This window comes from Patella vulgata, chromosome 3 (assembly GCF_932274485.2).
Source record: "Patella vulgata chromosome 3, xgPatVulg1.2, whole genome shotgun sequence".
Classification (NCBI taxonomy): Eukaryota; Metazoa; Mollusca; class Gastropoda; family Patellidae; genus Patella; species Patella vulgata.
In genome coordinates this window covers 16,810,631-16,826,943 of record NC_065881.2, presented here as the reverse complement: position 1 = coordinate 16,826,943, position 16,313 = coordinate 16,810,631, and the positions used below count along the sequence as shown (strand labels likewise).

At 36.9% G+C, this 16,313-nt stretch overlaps 1 protein-coding gene across 2 annotated transcripts; it reads right to left on the bottom strand.

Moving 5' to 3' along the window:
* Positions 1 to 1,069: 1,069 nt before the first annotated feature.
* On the bottom strand, positions 1,070 to 11,847 carry LOC126815142 (cytochrome P450 3A13). 2 transcript variants are annotated; one of them, XM_050540684.1, is made up of 14 exons: positions 11,559 to 11,847; positions 10,462 to 10,555; positions 9,492 to 9,544; positions 8,960 to 9,056; positions 7,307 to 7,423; positions 7,049 to 7,137; positions 6,523 to 6,671; positions 5,645 to 5,769; positions 4,829 to 4,898; positions 4,148 to 4,305; positions 3,053 to 3,144; positions 2,274 to 2,411; positions 1,709 to 1,871; positions 1,070 to 1,240 (listed from the first exon to the last, which is right to left on the bottom strand). In XM_050540684.1, the coding sequence occupies exons 1-14, from the start codon at positions 11,630 to 11,632 to the stop codon at positions 1,154 to 1,156; spliced, it is 1,506 nt and encodes a 501-aa protein (XP_050396641.1). In that variant the 5' UTR covers positions 11,633 to 11,847; the 3' UTR covers positions 1,070 to 1,153. The 2 variants fall into 2 exon arrangements, with proteins under 2 accessions (XP_050396641.1, XP_055955565.1); XM_056099590.1 differs by lacking the exons at positions 1,070 to 1,240; positions 1,709 to 1,871 and having other exon boundaries at positions 2,276 to 3,144.
* Between the last annotated feature and the right edge of the window lie 4,466 nt (positions 11,848 to 16,313).

The window sequence follows — 16,313 nt, the reverse complement described above, 5'->3', positions numbered from 1 at the left end:
AGATGACTTTATATTTCATTAATTAATATCTTTGGCAAGTTAGTAATTTCAAACATATTCACATATGTAGTGTGTACTAAATCAACTTATGGTATAAATGACATATTGTTATATAAAAAAGAGCTATTTAGCCAAAGCAGGTGTCAATAATTTACCACCAGATTACATGTGAGTTGAATTATTCTAATTGCATCATTTGGCATAAAGTAACCAATCATATCGTTAATTACACAAGTTCAGGGCCATGATCACACTTGATTGTGCGTGATATTCATATGGCTATAAAAGAAAGCGCAGAACTTTGTAAGACAGACTTCCATTTGATTCCAGAGAGGTTCCATCTGAGTTCCTAGACAGCCGCGAGGCTGGCTAGGGAGGAGAAATGGTTTTAGCTAGTATTGTAATCTGTGCTTGTATACATGTATTCGGCTATGCTATATAAATGTAGAAGCAAACTGTTGCATTGTTATTCCTGGTAAGAAAAACGTCATAAGAATATGTAAGAAGTAAATACACAACGTGAAGCAGAAGTAAATACAGCTAGAGACAAATTCTAGACGATCACAAGGCTACAGAAATATGTAGTAAGAAAAGATGCATGGGTCGTATGTAAGGTGTGGCGACCAGTTTCCGACACCACCCACTCTCCACGACTGACAAAAGACCTATGGTGCCACAGAAGTCTGAGCAATACAAGGGTAAACGGGACAAAAAAGTCGGAAAACCGGTTGTCCTGGGATACGGAATTTTTTCGGCAAGACTGCGATGGGAGGCTGTACCAGGATAGAACTCCCTGATCCATTGTGGCTTCTGTAGACGTCTAGAGTCAATTCACTGACCGAAACGGGATGCCGAGTAGGAAAAGATTGGGGATCCCTGACACGGAGCAAGGAATGCTTACTCATTCCTGATGACACTTAAGTGAACAAAACAAGGTGCAAGAGGGAGAAAAGGATGGGGATCTATGATATAGAACTAGGAATGCTAACTCATTCCAGGACACCAGATGATACTTCTGCTGTATTTGGGGAGTGCAGATAACAGAACAGAACAGAACAGAAACAGTAAATGGATTTCATAATTCAACATATTCACAGAAAGAAACACCAAACAATTAAATTAGTTATATCTTTTCTTTCCGGTCATATTATATTTATCCATTTCGCTCTTCCAGTTTTACGAAGACTCCATTTTTAGGTCTGCACATGAAATCTCCAGGAGTTAGTTGTATGGTTGGTGTCTGAAAAAAATAATATAATGTTTCAGTTTACTAAAGCCTAGTTAAGGGGTCGCCATTTTGTAAGATCACGTGATATCCGTTACCACTACCCTAACGCACACACTGGTGATTTGTTTTAGATATATTGGGGTAATTGCTAATCGCTGACAAGCTGCCTACGAAAACCGCCCGTGTGAGCTAGGTTTAACAGACAAACACTTTAGACCTATGGATTGGTTTCTGTTGGGCAACACAAATTACTGAGAAGGGGGAACCTGGCTGGAAAACCCCCAGAAACTGTCTCGACCAACAGCGGGATAGAACCTGGAACGTCCTCGTTAGCATGAAATAAAATATAATGGGGTTTAACGTCCTACTGTTTTGCTCCAATTGGGCTAATGAAGACGGGTTGGGCAACACGGCTCGTAAAAGAAGACTGGGCCTTTTTCTGTTTCGTTATATTTTGACAATAAACTAATAAATACCAACCTCTGTTTCTGGGGAACAGATGACTCGATATTTCCTGAGAATGCTGACCAACACAGTTTTAATTTCCATAAGAGCCAAACGATTACCGATACAATTCCGTGGACCAACTCCAAATGGTAAATAACAATATGGATGTCGTGAAGTTTTCTGCTCGGGTGAAAACCTTGAAAATATTAAAAAGCATAATTAAAATGAAATAAATCAACGTCACATGTATCATTCTCAAAATCAATCAACAATGCATGTTTACTTTAAATGAAATGAAATAGTGTTTATAATGGCGCGTCAGCACCAACCGGGATATATTGTACCAAACATATAGCAATGTTTACTGTAAGCGAATTACATGAACAAAATGAACAGATGTGACCGAGGAAACTTTCCTTCGTTTTTACAGTATCTTTTGCTCAGTTAATATTGCACCAAACATGGCGATCTCTACGAGACGGTGCCTACGGTAACCGAATTATATGAACAACTGGGAAACTGACTTTTTTAACTGTATATGTGTTTCAATCTTCCTTTGTTTCAATGATAACATTGTTGAGGAGAAAACTTAACCAACCGTTCTGGGTCAAATCTATCGGGATTTTCCCAATAATCAGGATCTCTGTGGATGGCATAAATTGGCAAAAAGATTTCCATTTCCTTCGTTATCTTGTAACCATTCAGTTCCATTTCTTCAGTAACTGCACGACTCGTTCTAAAATATATACACGCATATAGAAACCAAAACAATTAACGTCCTACTTTTCTGTCGACTTCAATGGTATATACCGGGGCCGAGATTGTCTTGTCCAAGATAGAGATATCAATCTTTTGACTAAACGCATTTGCTTGTCAAGTCCTTCTTCCTAACTCACTGAGAAGACGGAACCTGGCTGGAAAATGCAAAGAAACTGTTTCGACGACATAGTTATCATGAAATGAATTGAAATAGGGTTTAACGTCCTACTGTTTTGCTCCGACTGTGCAAATGAACACTGCGAGGCAAACAATGTGCAATGAGGGAAAGTTTGCCCTTCCAGCGGCACTACGGATCGAATTGTTATTGCTAAAGGATCTTTTACGTGCACGCCAATGTGTACGCGGGACCTCGATTTTGTCCCATCCGAACGACTGGACAGCTGTCCTTGTCAGGCCCTGCTTCCTGTACCATTGACAATGGGTAACCACGATGAACTTTCTCGGCCAACACCGGGACTGAACCCGCGACCTTCGGGCTAGTGAGCCAACGTCTTACTTACTCAAGTAGCCACCGTTAGCGAGTCATACCCACTGAGCCACCCAACACCCGGATCCCCACACTGTGGACAGTGCAATGAAATATAACTGGTACCCTACTTTGTTAACGGTGGATACATCCTTAAAGTTTCATCTACTACCATCTGTAGATAAGTTAATTTACCAACATTATCATGGTCAGCTGCTTCATCCTGTACAAATATAAAACAAATATTTGTCTAATATCAATCATGTATCAAGATTGCTAGAATTATTGCTCTTTAAATTAGTCGCATTGTGATAATTAATATCTTTGGCTAATTATTAGATTCACACATTTTATAGAAGTCATATGCACTTAAATCAAAATGGATGAATGATTGATAAGTTGACATATAAAAAAGAGTTATAATTTGCTAAACATTCAATTTTGGGTTGATAACAGATATCACGTGTGAAATTTCTACTGTAAGTTTCCACTGTCCATACAAGGGAGGTTTTCGACGTCATTAGGCTATATAACCAATCGTTATAATTAATTACGTCATATTTGACCAATTAGATAATTGAAGGTCCAAACCCCAAAGCTACAAGACCATCATATTTCTTCAAACAGCCGTTTGATTCCGGACTGAGAATATGTAGCAATCTCTATCAGCAGACTTGCCCCAGCGAGTCTGGCTGGGTGAGGTTTGAGAGAATGACTTTATTGTAATCTATTATGCATTGTACCATATGTAAAAACGAACTGTTGCATTGTTATTCCTGGTAAGACAAACGTCTTAACTACTGAGACGACAAACGTCTTAACTACTTGGATAAGAAGAAGATAACAATCTTCTTTTGCACTGTGAAATGGCATCCATTTTTTTCCAGATCGATTTTGATTCTGGAAAGAATCTAAACGCCATGCCATTGTGGTTACTCATAATCAACAATTAAGATATGTTTACTCAATATCAACCATTAAGATGTGCTTGCTAATAATCAACCATTAAGATATGCTTGGATAAAATCAACCATTAAGATATGTTTACTCAATATCAAGATATTATACTTACTCATTATCAACCATTAAGATAAGATTATTCAATATCAACCATTAAGATAAGACTACTCAATGTCAACCATTAAGATATGTTTATTCAAAATCAACCATAAAATATTGTAATTACTGAGAACATCCATAAGCGATAATAGTTATGGACATGTTACCTTTGCGAAATTTGTGTTTATTTCTTCCACCACACGTTCCTGAACTTCTGGGTGTGTTGCGAGATTGTAGAGTGCGAATGTTAATGCAGTTGATGATGTGTCGTAACCAGCTAGCAAGAAGACCACAGCGCCACTCCATATATCATAGTACGTAAAAGCTATAACATAAAAGCAAATAGGGTTGCCAGACGACGAATATGCTGTGAAAAGAGTGTCGAGGGATATCATCAAGGTTTCTGTGACAGGGGCAATAAACCTGCAGGTCCGAATAAATTGTCAAAACCTGTGACCTTGGTGAAAATTGACGTTTGACTATAAGTTCGATAGGATTCCCATTTTCTCCTGAGCAATAATTATGTACAAAATGGAAATGCTACTTTGCCGAAGAATCCGTGAGGGATTTGACAAAAAAAAGTCTCAAAACTCTTGAGCAGTAAAGCGCATTCCTTTTAGATTTCGGTGGCACGGGCAACAGCTCTGCATAAGGGTGCATCCTCAGAACAAATTGAACAACTTCAACAATTCTGCGAGAACGATAAAATGCGGAGAAAATTTTAAGTAGAGCCTATAACGGACGGACGGACACGGGTGACGATAATACGTCTTTTTGTGTCACGTGAACTGTTTATTTTGACACGTAATAAAGGAAGAATTATTCTAATAAAATACCAAAATATTTACCCAAACCATCTTTGTTATCTTTGGTTTCTTCGTTGGCATTAATTAACAACTGGAGGAAATCTTTCCGTTTCTGGAAGTATATTATTAAGATGACCAGGGATATAAATAAATGTTCACACGTAGTTTGGGAGCCCTTCTGAATTTACGTCGTTTTTGATGAACTGGACGCACGCAAGCGACGCGTAAGTCTCATACACGGGTTTACTAAAACCTCCCCGTAGACTATTTCGTTTCGTTTTTATAGTTCAAAATTTTGTTTTACTTGCCTTTACTACACTAGGATCTGGAGGAGTTGTTATCATTGACGTGTTCTGGGTGATGTGGGGGATTAATCAATGAAACGGTCTGTTACGGCGAGTTCTTGGTCTTTTGATGCACGGAACTGTGGGTAAACCACTAGAAACGTCACCTCTGATTGATTAATCAATGTCTGACGTCATAGGTCAAAAGCCGCTCGTTTGACCCCTGACGTCAACTCCCACTATAACTTGTCAGATCTTCATGTAGTGTAGGCCATCGAAAGAATAAATAAAACGAAACGAAATATAGATCTGTATTTTAATCAGCTTGCATTTGTACATAAGCAAGGACATTTTCTCGAAAACCGACCAAGGCCTACTAGAGTGGGATAAAAGGTATTCTTACTCTGCAGTATTTGTTGCAATCAAAGGGCGAAATGTTTGCTAAAAAAAAAACAATTAAAAGAACAATGTGCTCAGAGTTGGAAAATACAAGACTATTTTGGCGTCACTCCGCTAGGCCAACATTGAAATACTATATGAATGTAATACTATATGAATGTGAGCATGTACTTACACTTGGATTTTCTTTCCTTTCCTTAATAATATCATCAATAAGTTTTGTAAAAACAGATTTGCAATCACTAGCCATAAAACCAATACCTACAGACTCGAATACTCTAGCCATAAACGGGAAGGTAGCTTGAAATATAAAAAAATGGGTTATAAGACGAACGCAATAAATATTTCCTCATATTGACTATATTACTCGAAATAAAATAATGATTTGAAGTTTAATGTGTGAGCTAATGACGACGGACATACGCCATTGCCCGGACAGCGGCGCTACCGTCTACTCTTATTTCGAATTCCAACTGTCGACAGTTCTTTTAGATGCTCGCAAATGAGTACAAACGACTAGACGTTATTCCTAACCAGGCTTTTCGCACTGCACCACGCAAGAAAATCCTGAAAAACTTTCTTGTTGGGCAAGAAATATAACAACTTTTGGTCTTCGAAGGAATTATTAGTGAGCAGAAATTCGCGCATTGTCTGTTATCACTCGTCACTTCAGTCAGTTATATAGAGGGATAACTCGCGTTTTCCTTTTGCGTTCGTCACTTCCGATTGTTCTAACATTGATTACGCATCTATCGCAGCAATGATCTCTGTGATAAAATAATATTTGGAACGTGTTTAACCAGTTCTATCACATATGTGATATTGACTGGCACCAATATTGTCCGTTAATTTGGATTGTTCGCGCATTTCACCGAACCTAATTCATTAGATATTACAATAATTTTTAAAAAAATTGAATGTAAATCACTTTATATACATACACTCCTATCACATTTATATCTGCTTTTAGAAACATTTTAAGGTTCCACAGAATGGAGCCATGCGTCCTATAAGCCGCTGCCACCCTGAGCAATAGAAGGTGTGTATACTTACCACACAATATGGTATATGGGTCGGTCATCTCCAATTTCATAGCTTTAATACAGGCCTTGATAACTGGATTATCGGGTTCGTTCTGAGAGTCAACATCTATGCCAAATGCAACACTACAGATGACATCCAATGAGTAACCTTTGATAAAACTGAAATCGACGGTTGTATTTTAGGATCTGTGCCACTTCGAAAATCGCCCTGGACATTCGAATCTTTATGCCAAATTGCTACTCGCTAGAGAAACGTGCGCAGTATTACAATGAAAATATAAAAGCCGTTTTCCGGACCTAACCATAAATCAGTTTTCATTTTATAGGCCTCGATGACTGAAACTAGTCCTACAGATATGCACGATTTATACGCATGGGTTATCATACTGCGCATGATTCTAACATATAGACAATATACACGACATTTCAAAATTCCGAAATTGAAAAATTTAGTCTGGGCAGAAACGAAAACTGGTCATATATTAATTATTTTTAAAATAAGTGACGATCCTGTTATAAAATATTATATGCCTTACGTTGTCACGTCAACAGATTTCCCACTGTCGGCATGTTGTTCTAAATGCTTAAGTAGATTCTCTGTACATGTTTGCATCAATGGCATCATCTGTAAGCAAAAAACAAACAGACTATATATCAAGGCCAGATTGAGAGCCCCCCCTCTCCTTCCCAGCGCCCCACCCCACCCCACTCCCACATTTCCCCGCTTCTCCTATGAAAGTTTCATACGAAGCTATATGCCCCCTTTCTGATCGGGGTTAAAAAAAATAGCCTACCTCTCTTAATTTACCAGAACTAAAAGTTGGTGTCAGGATTGATCTTGAGCTCTTCCATTTTGCTCCCCGAACTAAGGTCAGGAATCCTTTTTCATACTTGTCCATTGGCAATATAGTCTGTTATAATAAAATCAAAAGACAAATTATGACTATTTTTGGTCTGATCGGGTGGCTATCAGTTTTGAAATGTTTACGATTAAATAACAAAGATATACGAACAAAGAATCCAGTAATAAAGTGGTTTCAATGATCAGTATAACTAAAGCGGTACATAAGACGCGTTTTCAAGGGCAATAATCTTATAAATGGGAATAAAGCATATAAATCTAAATTGCGATAACGTGCTTCGCCACTATAATATTCACAAGACGATTCAATTAAAGTAGCTAAGTCTCTAACTCAAAATCTTCGACATTGAAACACGATTTATTTGTCGGTTTAAATCAACATTGATGTTGTGATCTTATTGGAAAAAGATGGCCTTCTGATATCCAATATTTAAGACAAAGAAACATTTTATAGTTGGTACACGAATCGCGTACCATAATGCGTTTCAGCGCTATTTGTAATAAGGGACTCAAAAACGAGGCTAGGCATATTCCACAAGTCATGTCAAACGGAGACGCTATATTCTTATCTGGAGAGCATGCCCAATAAATACTATCGGCGTAGACTGGAATAACCAGAAGCTAGAGATTGATATTAGATTGAGAATACTGGCGTATGTCGCCGAACCTAACTGATTAGAAATTACAGTAAAAAAGAAACGATTGAATGTAAATCAGTTTATATACATCCATATTACATTATTGTATGCGTTGCGACCCATTTGTGTCAATTTCTAGGTCCCAAATATTAGCGATTTAGCTCCTTTAACGAGTCTAAAACAAGCATAAAATAATGCTTAAAGTGACCAAGAACGGTAACGCTACACGTAATTATATTAAACGAGTTTATACATATCGACCTCTCAAACAAATACAAATATCTAGTATTCAATTTCGGAACAGTGTGATACCAGCATAAAAGTGATCAAGAACGGTAAATCTTCACGTAATTACATTCAACAAGTTTATACATATCGATTTATACAATATTTAATATTACCAGTACAGCATTGGAATCGGTTTCAGTCCAATAATATGGGAAGAACACACAGCGCATGCCAAGTATGGCGCCACATTTGCGCCTCCCTTAAACAGCAGCATTCAGCCGAGACAGTGTCTCCACCCTTAACTTACAATCCAATCCTCGCGCCGTTCTTCTGACTTATTCACACAATTTTTCTTATACATCACTTGGGGCTTAAGTCAAAAATACAGCCGATATCATTTCTGGTCAGCGAGTTGGGCCACCGATTATCCGTATTCTAACCCTGCGCTTACACATGTTGTAACCCTCCCTCTTATAGACAGCACTAATTGTCTCAATGAAACTTTTGCCCTGGGGCGCCACATAGGCTTGTGAAGGCCCTGGTTGTAACCCACTCATGTTGTAACCCTCCACAGCGTAGCGCTAACTAATCTGGGGTGTGCAAGGTAACAAGAGTACTGTGCTACTGGAGGAGTGGCATCGCATGTTCTATATATAAGCATGCCCTGCATAATGCACGACACCCATAGCTTCAACAAAACTTAGCTTGTAAATACTCACTGGTCTGTCGACAAAATGGCTGAAATGCTTAATGCAAATATCCTTTATTGTGTCTGGATCGGCTACCGATAAAACCGGTAGTCTCGCGTTAAAATACCTGTATAAATAAAAAATAACATGTTTTATAATAATACGCCTGAATATATATACCGGTGGTTCTATAAGTTTGACAGAATTGTAATTGTAAAAATGAATCCATAGCCCAACTCGTGTGAAAAATAAAACATTTAACCCTTTCAACCATAGCGGATGATTTCCTGGCGTGACATTGTAATGCCCCAAAAAACGAACCGTCGATTCTCGGTTGTGACCTTCACTTGTTTACGTTCAGACGTTGGACGTCCAGAAAACAACTCTTGGCAAGACTGGCACCAAGAAGAACCAAGAAAGCAAAGCAGTGCTGGGCACAATACAAAAGGTTTTTTCTAGTCGTTGGTTTACGCCAAAACATCGGAGATCTGGCCGAACCCAATGAATAGCCCATGACAAACAGATACGTGTTATTCAATAATATTATTTTGGAAAATCCTACCCTAAAATTTTTCCATATTTCTTATGAAGCTCTATATCAATATCACCCATAGTCTGTAAATAAATAAAATATTATAACTATAGGTCGTGTCGTACAAACCAGCGAGTACTTTCTTTTGTGTCTCTTTTTCGTGCCGAGAGCAACGGTGGCTCAGTTCGTATGGTGCTGACTAACAAACCTTACACGCCTTCACATTGGTCTTCTTAGGGATCCACGTCGGCCCGTTGAGTAAGACACTGATACTTTAATCGGAAGGTCTCGGATTCGATCCCGGCGTTGAGCGGAATAGTTCCTCGGGATTTCCCATTGGGTTCCCCCTGTCAGTGGTGCAGGGGGGATGATTTGGCAAGGGACTGCATCAAGTCATTCAGATGGGACGTAAAACAGAGTTCCATCCGTGTACTCGTTAGCGCATACCACTTGACAGATGGGATTCAAGGTGAAATGCCGCGGTCCGAATAAAATTCCCCTGATAGCACACTGCAAAGCTTATTCACGTCTTGATAGTCCAGTTTTTATTGGATGTTAAACCCCGTTTCATTTGTTTACTTTATTTAAAGATACATTATGGTAGATTCGATAACGAGTTCGCAGTTCTCACTATAATAGTTAAAAATGTCAAGGCAATTTGCTGAAAATTTCATTCAAATTGATCCACTATGAACCAAGAACTAAGCGATTGAAATTTCCGCCTAGCCTCGATCATCATTACTAAAGTCAGTACGATAAACACCATAGTCTCGATTATCCATTTAATCGTTAAATCGTGAAGGAAAGTTATGCAGTAAATCGGCTCATAATCCACTAAAGATCGCGGGCTAGCGATGCCATCTAAAGTTGATTATGGTCTGGATAGGTTAATTAATGTCTAATTAATAATTCAGATAACATGTCAGGCCTAAAGAAAGACCTGCAATACACAGATTTAGCTCTTCATTAATGTATGTTTAATAAGAATATATAATCTTACGTTGTTACGATACATTGGAACCACTCCTAGTAAACCTGGTTCTGGTCCTGGGATTCCGGCATTCTTGAAAATACTGTGAGTCCATGTTATATAACTGAAATTGAGTTGGTGGATAAAATACTATAAATATCGGGCTATGGGGGGACGTATGGTGTGCTTTGGGTTCAAGGTAAATCATTATTATACCGGGCTGAAACTATAGTAAGAACAATTGGTAAAACTCATTCAATATATGGTGCTAATAAAAAACGATACCGCTAATTCTTCCATTGATAATCTACCAAAATAATGTTTGTTTACAATACGTGACGATATAGGGGGATAAACAATGGGTAATATTCTGAAATATTGCTGACACGGGGGCTTAAACTGATAAAATTTCTAAATTAATATACATATTATTGAACAATTAGTATATGTAGGCATTAATATTATATACATATATTATTTATTGGAGAGGAGTTTTACACACAACCCGAATAAAAAATATTGTTTAAAAAAAGAAATCTTGCAAAGACTCATTGATCTAGAGGCTTAAGAAATTATTTTTTAATTTTAATATTTAATGATATATAAAAGTTACCGTTAAAACGCCGAAAATGAAACATAAAGTCAATTTTTTGTTTAAAATGTTGATTTTGTGCATGAAATGTTGACATAAGAATGTAGAAACAAGAATCATTAGTTTAGAATGTTGCGTTCGTGTCTAAAATGTTCAAACTGGAATGTAGAAACAAGAATCATGAATATTGTCCCATTTGGTCTTCCATAAATATGAAGTAGATATGAATGTGGAGTAATTAAGATGGATTAAGATCCATTAAAATATACTTTACTGAATTAAGTAGTACTGTGTGGATTATCACGCCGTATTAACCATTTACTATTGGTCGAAATTCACCCTACTACAGTACTGCTCGTTAGTGATGCTATTTAGGTCACGGCCGTCCCAGGTCAATATCAGTTCCAATAATGCTGTATTTTCTATATTGTTTGCCTTAGAATATTGCATGACCGAGGAATTCGCCATGACAATAACACGTATGTCATCAGGGTGGAGACTCAAGTCCAAAGATTATAAAAAGATAAAGACTTACAAATAAAATGCTGCAGCAAGTAAAATCACTATCGCAACAATCCACAGCAGAGTTTCACACCCAAAACAAGCCATTTCCCTGACACCAAATATTTACTGTTCTGACTTAAAACACTCCGTTTATATTTATATACCGACTTCTGATGACATGTATAAAACTTATTACATCAAAAACTATTGCACAATAGTAGACCACCATATAAGTACACGTACGTTTATTATATATCATTAATATCAATATAAAATAGTGAACCGATGTTAACTCCTCGTAAGGAAACAAGCGATTTTGACAGAAACCTTGACCTTGTTTTTTAGAAACTGTATTTCTGTTATGTGCACATAACATTACGATCTATGGCTGGTGTGGTGGGATAATGATCACGTGGTTAGAAATGCAAATAAACGGTTAACATATATGGTAAACTATTGAATATGAAAGCTATTATTATACATGATTCAGCCCCCGACATTGTCCAAAATGGTCCTAAGCTTAAAGTAATCATTTACACCCCAAAACGTAGACAAGGGAATTATATAACAGTATAACGGTTTAAAGGTTTTACAAATACAAGAAAATATTAATAATCTACGCAATATTTTTTCTTATGTTTATTTCAGTCTTTTTCCATTATTTCCAGATTCGTGGACCAGGTGGTCCAGTCTGTCACTGTGCCATCTTCGTTCTCATGGTATAAGACGCCGACTCGCTAGCCTGGAGATCGGGTGTTCGATCCCTGCATTGGCCGATGTGGTTCTCCCTTGACAGTGATGCAGGACGGAGGGGCTGACAAGGACAGCTGTCTAGTCGTTCGGATGGTACGAAAAACCGAGGTTCCGTGTACAGATCCCTTGGAATTCGATATAAGAGTATAGCCTTATGCCGCTATGCGGGCAAAATTTCCCTCATGGCGTATGTCCGTCTTCATTAGCCCATTTGGGAGCAAAACAGTCGGACGTTAAACCCCATTTCATTTCATTTCGCTCTCATGGCAAAGAACTTGCATAAGCATGTTTTCCACCGATGTGTCTTGTGTTTTATCGTCTGCTTTCACAATAGTGATATCGCGGATAGGATTTAAATTGGTATATGGAATGAATAAAAGGGATTCGCTAGTTGGACTGCTCAATAGTCCGACGCTACACAAAATACTAAACATATGCAAGAACAAAGGACAGGAAATGAAATGAAATGTTGTTTAATGGCACGTCAGCTCCAACCGGGATATATTGTGCCAAACATGGTGACATCTAGAAACAAATTATATGAGATCACAATAATGTATTAATATACATAAATAAAAACAAGTATCACAGTTAGCATAATTAAAATTATGTATAAATTAGGTATATTAATATTTAAAATATAAAAAATGACAAAACAAGTATATACAAATTAAAATTTACAATATAGAGCGGTTGGGCAAATAAATTCTGTAGTGATTGGCAACGAAAGTATTTGGATCTAATATCTTTGAGATGAAGATCAAAGGAACCAACAGGTTCTGCTGAGGGCTTTAGATGGTTTGCCAAGGTCAAGGTTGAAAGGTTGAACCACAACAAGAACATAGTCATAAACCCTAACCTCTGCTGAAGACCAATCTGATTAAAACACAGATCCTGTTTCCCAGTTCACCTACCAGATCATTGACGTCACACAAACCGGTCAGATCAATATAGAATGGGGGTCATGAAACGAAATGCAATTTAGATGTTTATTGAAATCAGACTGCATAAATTTACTCATCAGCCCTTTAGCTTTAAAACGGCAGTACACAATATGATTTATGTAGTACTAACGTTTTTCCGTCTTTTCTGTTGAATTTCCTATATAATAAACTGTGACCTGTAACTGACCTAAATTGGCCATTAGTCCAACTTCTGGAGGGTCGATCGATAAGGGTCGATGATATTAGAATTGATAATCAGACTTCCTTATATGTTGATCGGTGATTGGCATAGAATGGACATGGTGCTTGAATTTATCCGAGAAATTACGGGTTAATTCCGGAGGATCGATAAGGCTCGATGATATTAGAATTGATAATCAGACCCCTTTAAATGACTGGTGATTGGTATAGAATGGACATAATGCTTGAATTAGCATACAATCCCAGAAAGTATAGGTTAAAAAGTTAGTTCATCTATTGTATTTCGTTGATGACTTGAAAATATTCCATTATCCAGTATATACTGTGGTATGTTTACCTTCCTTCCTCTGCAACTATAGCCATGTTACATTAAATTTACCTCGCGCTATCCTACCGGAAGACTGGAATTCAATGGTAATGTGTATTTTTCAAGGATACAGAGATGTGAAAAACCACTAGAGAGACTGAATAACAATCAATAGTCAAATAATAAACCATCCTCAAACTTGTCAAATATACAAGCCTAAAGTTGAGGGTAGAAATGGGGGAACGTCTAAAAGTGGGAAATATATATATAGTACATATCTACTCCGCCTTAAACATTTCAGGCAAATTGAACCTCTGGTATTGGAGATAAATTTCTTTGTATTGCTTAAAGATACATTATATAAGATTAAGTTAAACAAATGAAATGAAAATGAAATGGGGTTTAACGTCCTACTGTTCTGCTCCTAACCTGGGCTAATGAAGACGGGCATACGCCATACAGTGTGCTATGAGGGAAATTTTGCCCAGACAGCGGCACTACGGCCTACTCTTATATCGAATTCCAACTGCCAAGGGATCTTTTACGTGCACGCCAATGTGTACACGGGACCTCTGTTTTTCGTCCCATCCGAACGACTAGACCGCTTTCCTTGTCAGCCCCTCCGTCCTGCATCACATTAAGTTAAAGAACTGGTGGTTGTCGCTATGATAATTCAAAATAAGATAATGCAAAATGAATATATTGAAAATTCCATTTTTCAAATTACTTTATTCAGAGCGAAGTAATAACTGTTTGTAAGTTTGACAAGATGTTGGTTATTCGAATCTTAACCGCGCTTCTCCATTTTTAACGTAAATCATTAAATGACCGAACTTTTCTAATCTAGTTCAAATCTCGAGCATCCGATGGCATGATCTTGTCCTGTTAATAAATGTCTAATTAATAATTCATATAACATTATTTAAGGCCTAAAGAAAGAACTGCGATAGGCAGATTTAGCTCTTGAATAATGCATCTTTAACATCTCTAGTTGTATGTTAAACATGATTTTAATTATTGTCACAGAGTATCTAAATCTTAACAAATTTCATAAAGAAATATTTAAGGTGTAAAATGTAAAACCTTCTATTTAATTAAAGATTAAATTTCGTTAATTATATAAAATCAACGAGTCAAATCTAAAACGTGTTAAAATCTGACGAGTTTAATTCTATAAGATAATAGAAACCTGTCAGAACAGGTAAAACTTATTTAAATTTGTTATATAGAATGTAGATCTATTGTATAGGTAGATTCAACGTGTTAAATTGTATTTGTTCTGTAGTATTATTGTATCAGTAAATATATTAACTAACAATACAACTACACACAAAAACACCTTCTATTAAACAAGAACAATTTAACTTGTATTGTTCTTCCATCTGATCAGATTATACAGAACTATAAAGAACAACAAAACAACAAGATGGTGACTATAATGTCGAATCTTGTAGGTGACATAATTTCTATAAATGTTCATTACTCAGTGATTAAAGTCAGTACAAAAGATAATCAAGATGTTTAATTATACTCACAATAAAACATGTTAAAGTCAATTGAACATCTTTAATTAAACATTCGGTTTTGCCATATTACCTCTTTGAGCCAAATGAAACACGATTCTGTAGATTGTTCAATAGTTTAAATAAAAAGGATAAATGGAAATTAGTAAAATTTTGGGCCAGTTCCTTTCCTAAAACATTGTTTTGGTATTTTGTTCAATGTACGCGGTATGAAATGAATCTTAAAGCGGTTGCTCGTCGTTGATTGTTTTAAAAAAATGGGTTAAAGAAAAGCGAATCGTGTATTTAATTTGGTTAACAAAAACATGGGCAAATACATCTTGACACTTAGTTTTATTTACTAGACTCATTCTATCATCTACATAAATACTTTCATTCTTGATTCACATTTACTCGTTTGTTTGTTTGTCACACGTTGTAGATTTTCCCACAAAACAGAATAATGATGACACGACGTCCGTTGGGCATTTCATGACATTTCTAATTCTAATTTGATATATTTGGTGATAATATGATTTGAGTTATATATGGTCAAATTTAATAAAATACCACCCAAAAATATGATGGGGATTATTTATGGTCAAAATTAATAAAATACAACCAAGGAATATGATGTGAATTATTTATGGTCAAAATTAATAAAATACAGCCAAGGAATATGATGGAAGTTATATATTGTCGAAATTAATCAAATACAACCAAGAATTTTGATGTGAATTATATATGGCCGAAATTAAGAAAATACAACCAAGAGATACGATGGGTAATATTAATTTAACATGTAAACTGTACCCATGAAGCTGATGATCGGCATTTGAAATGAAATGGGGTTTAACGTCCTACTGTTTGCTTCGACGGGGCTAATGACGACGGGCATACGCCATATAGTGTGCTATGAGGGAAATGTTGCCCGGACAGCGGTTTTTCGTCTCAGGCCCGTGCATCCTGCACCATTGACAATGGGAAATCACGCCGGAAAATCTAGATCAACTTTTGTCGGCCAACACCAGGAGCGAGCCCGCGACCTCCAGGCTAGCGAGACAGCGTCTTACTCACTT

Bases quoted from the DNA above. Each gene is read 5' to 3' on its own strand.
- LOC126815142 (XM_050540684.1), bottom strand. From the start codon at position 11,632: ATGGCTTGTTTTGGGTGTGAAACTCTGCTGTGGATTGTTGCGATAGTG. The intron at 9,057-9,491 runs GTAGGATTTTCC...TTATTTATACAG, and splicing joins AAATATGGAAAAATTTTAGG to GTATTTTAACGCGAGACTAC. The intron at 4,306-4,828 runs GTAAATATTTTG...TTTATGTTATAG, and splicing joins AGATAACAAAGATGGTTTGG to CTTTTACGTACTATGATATA.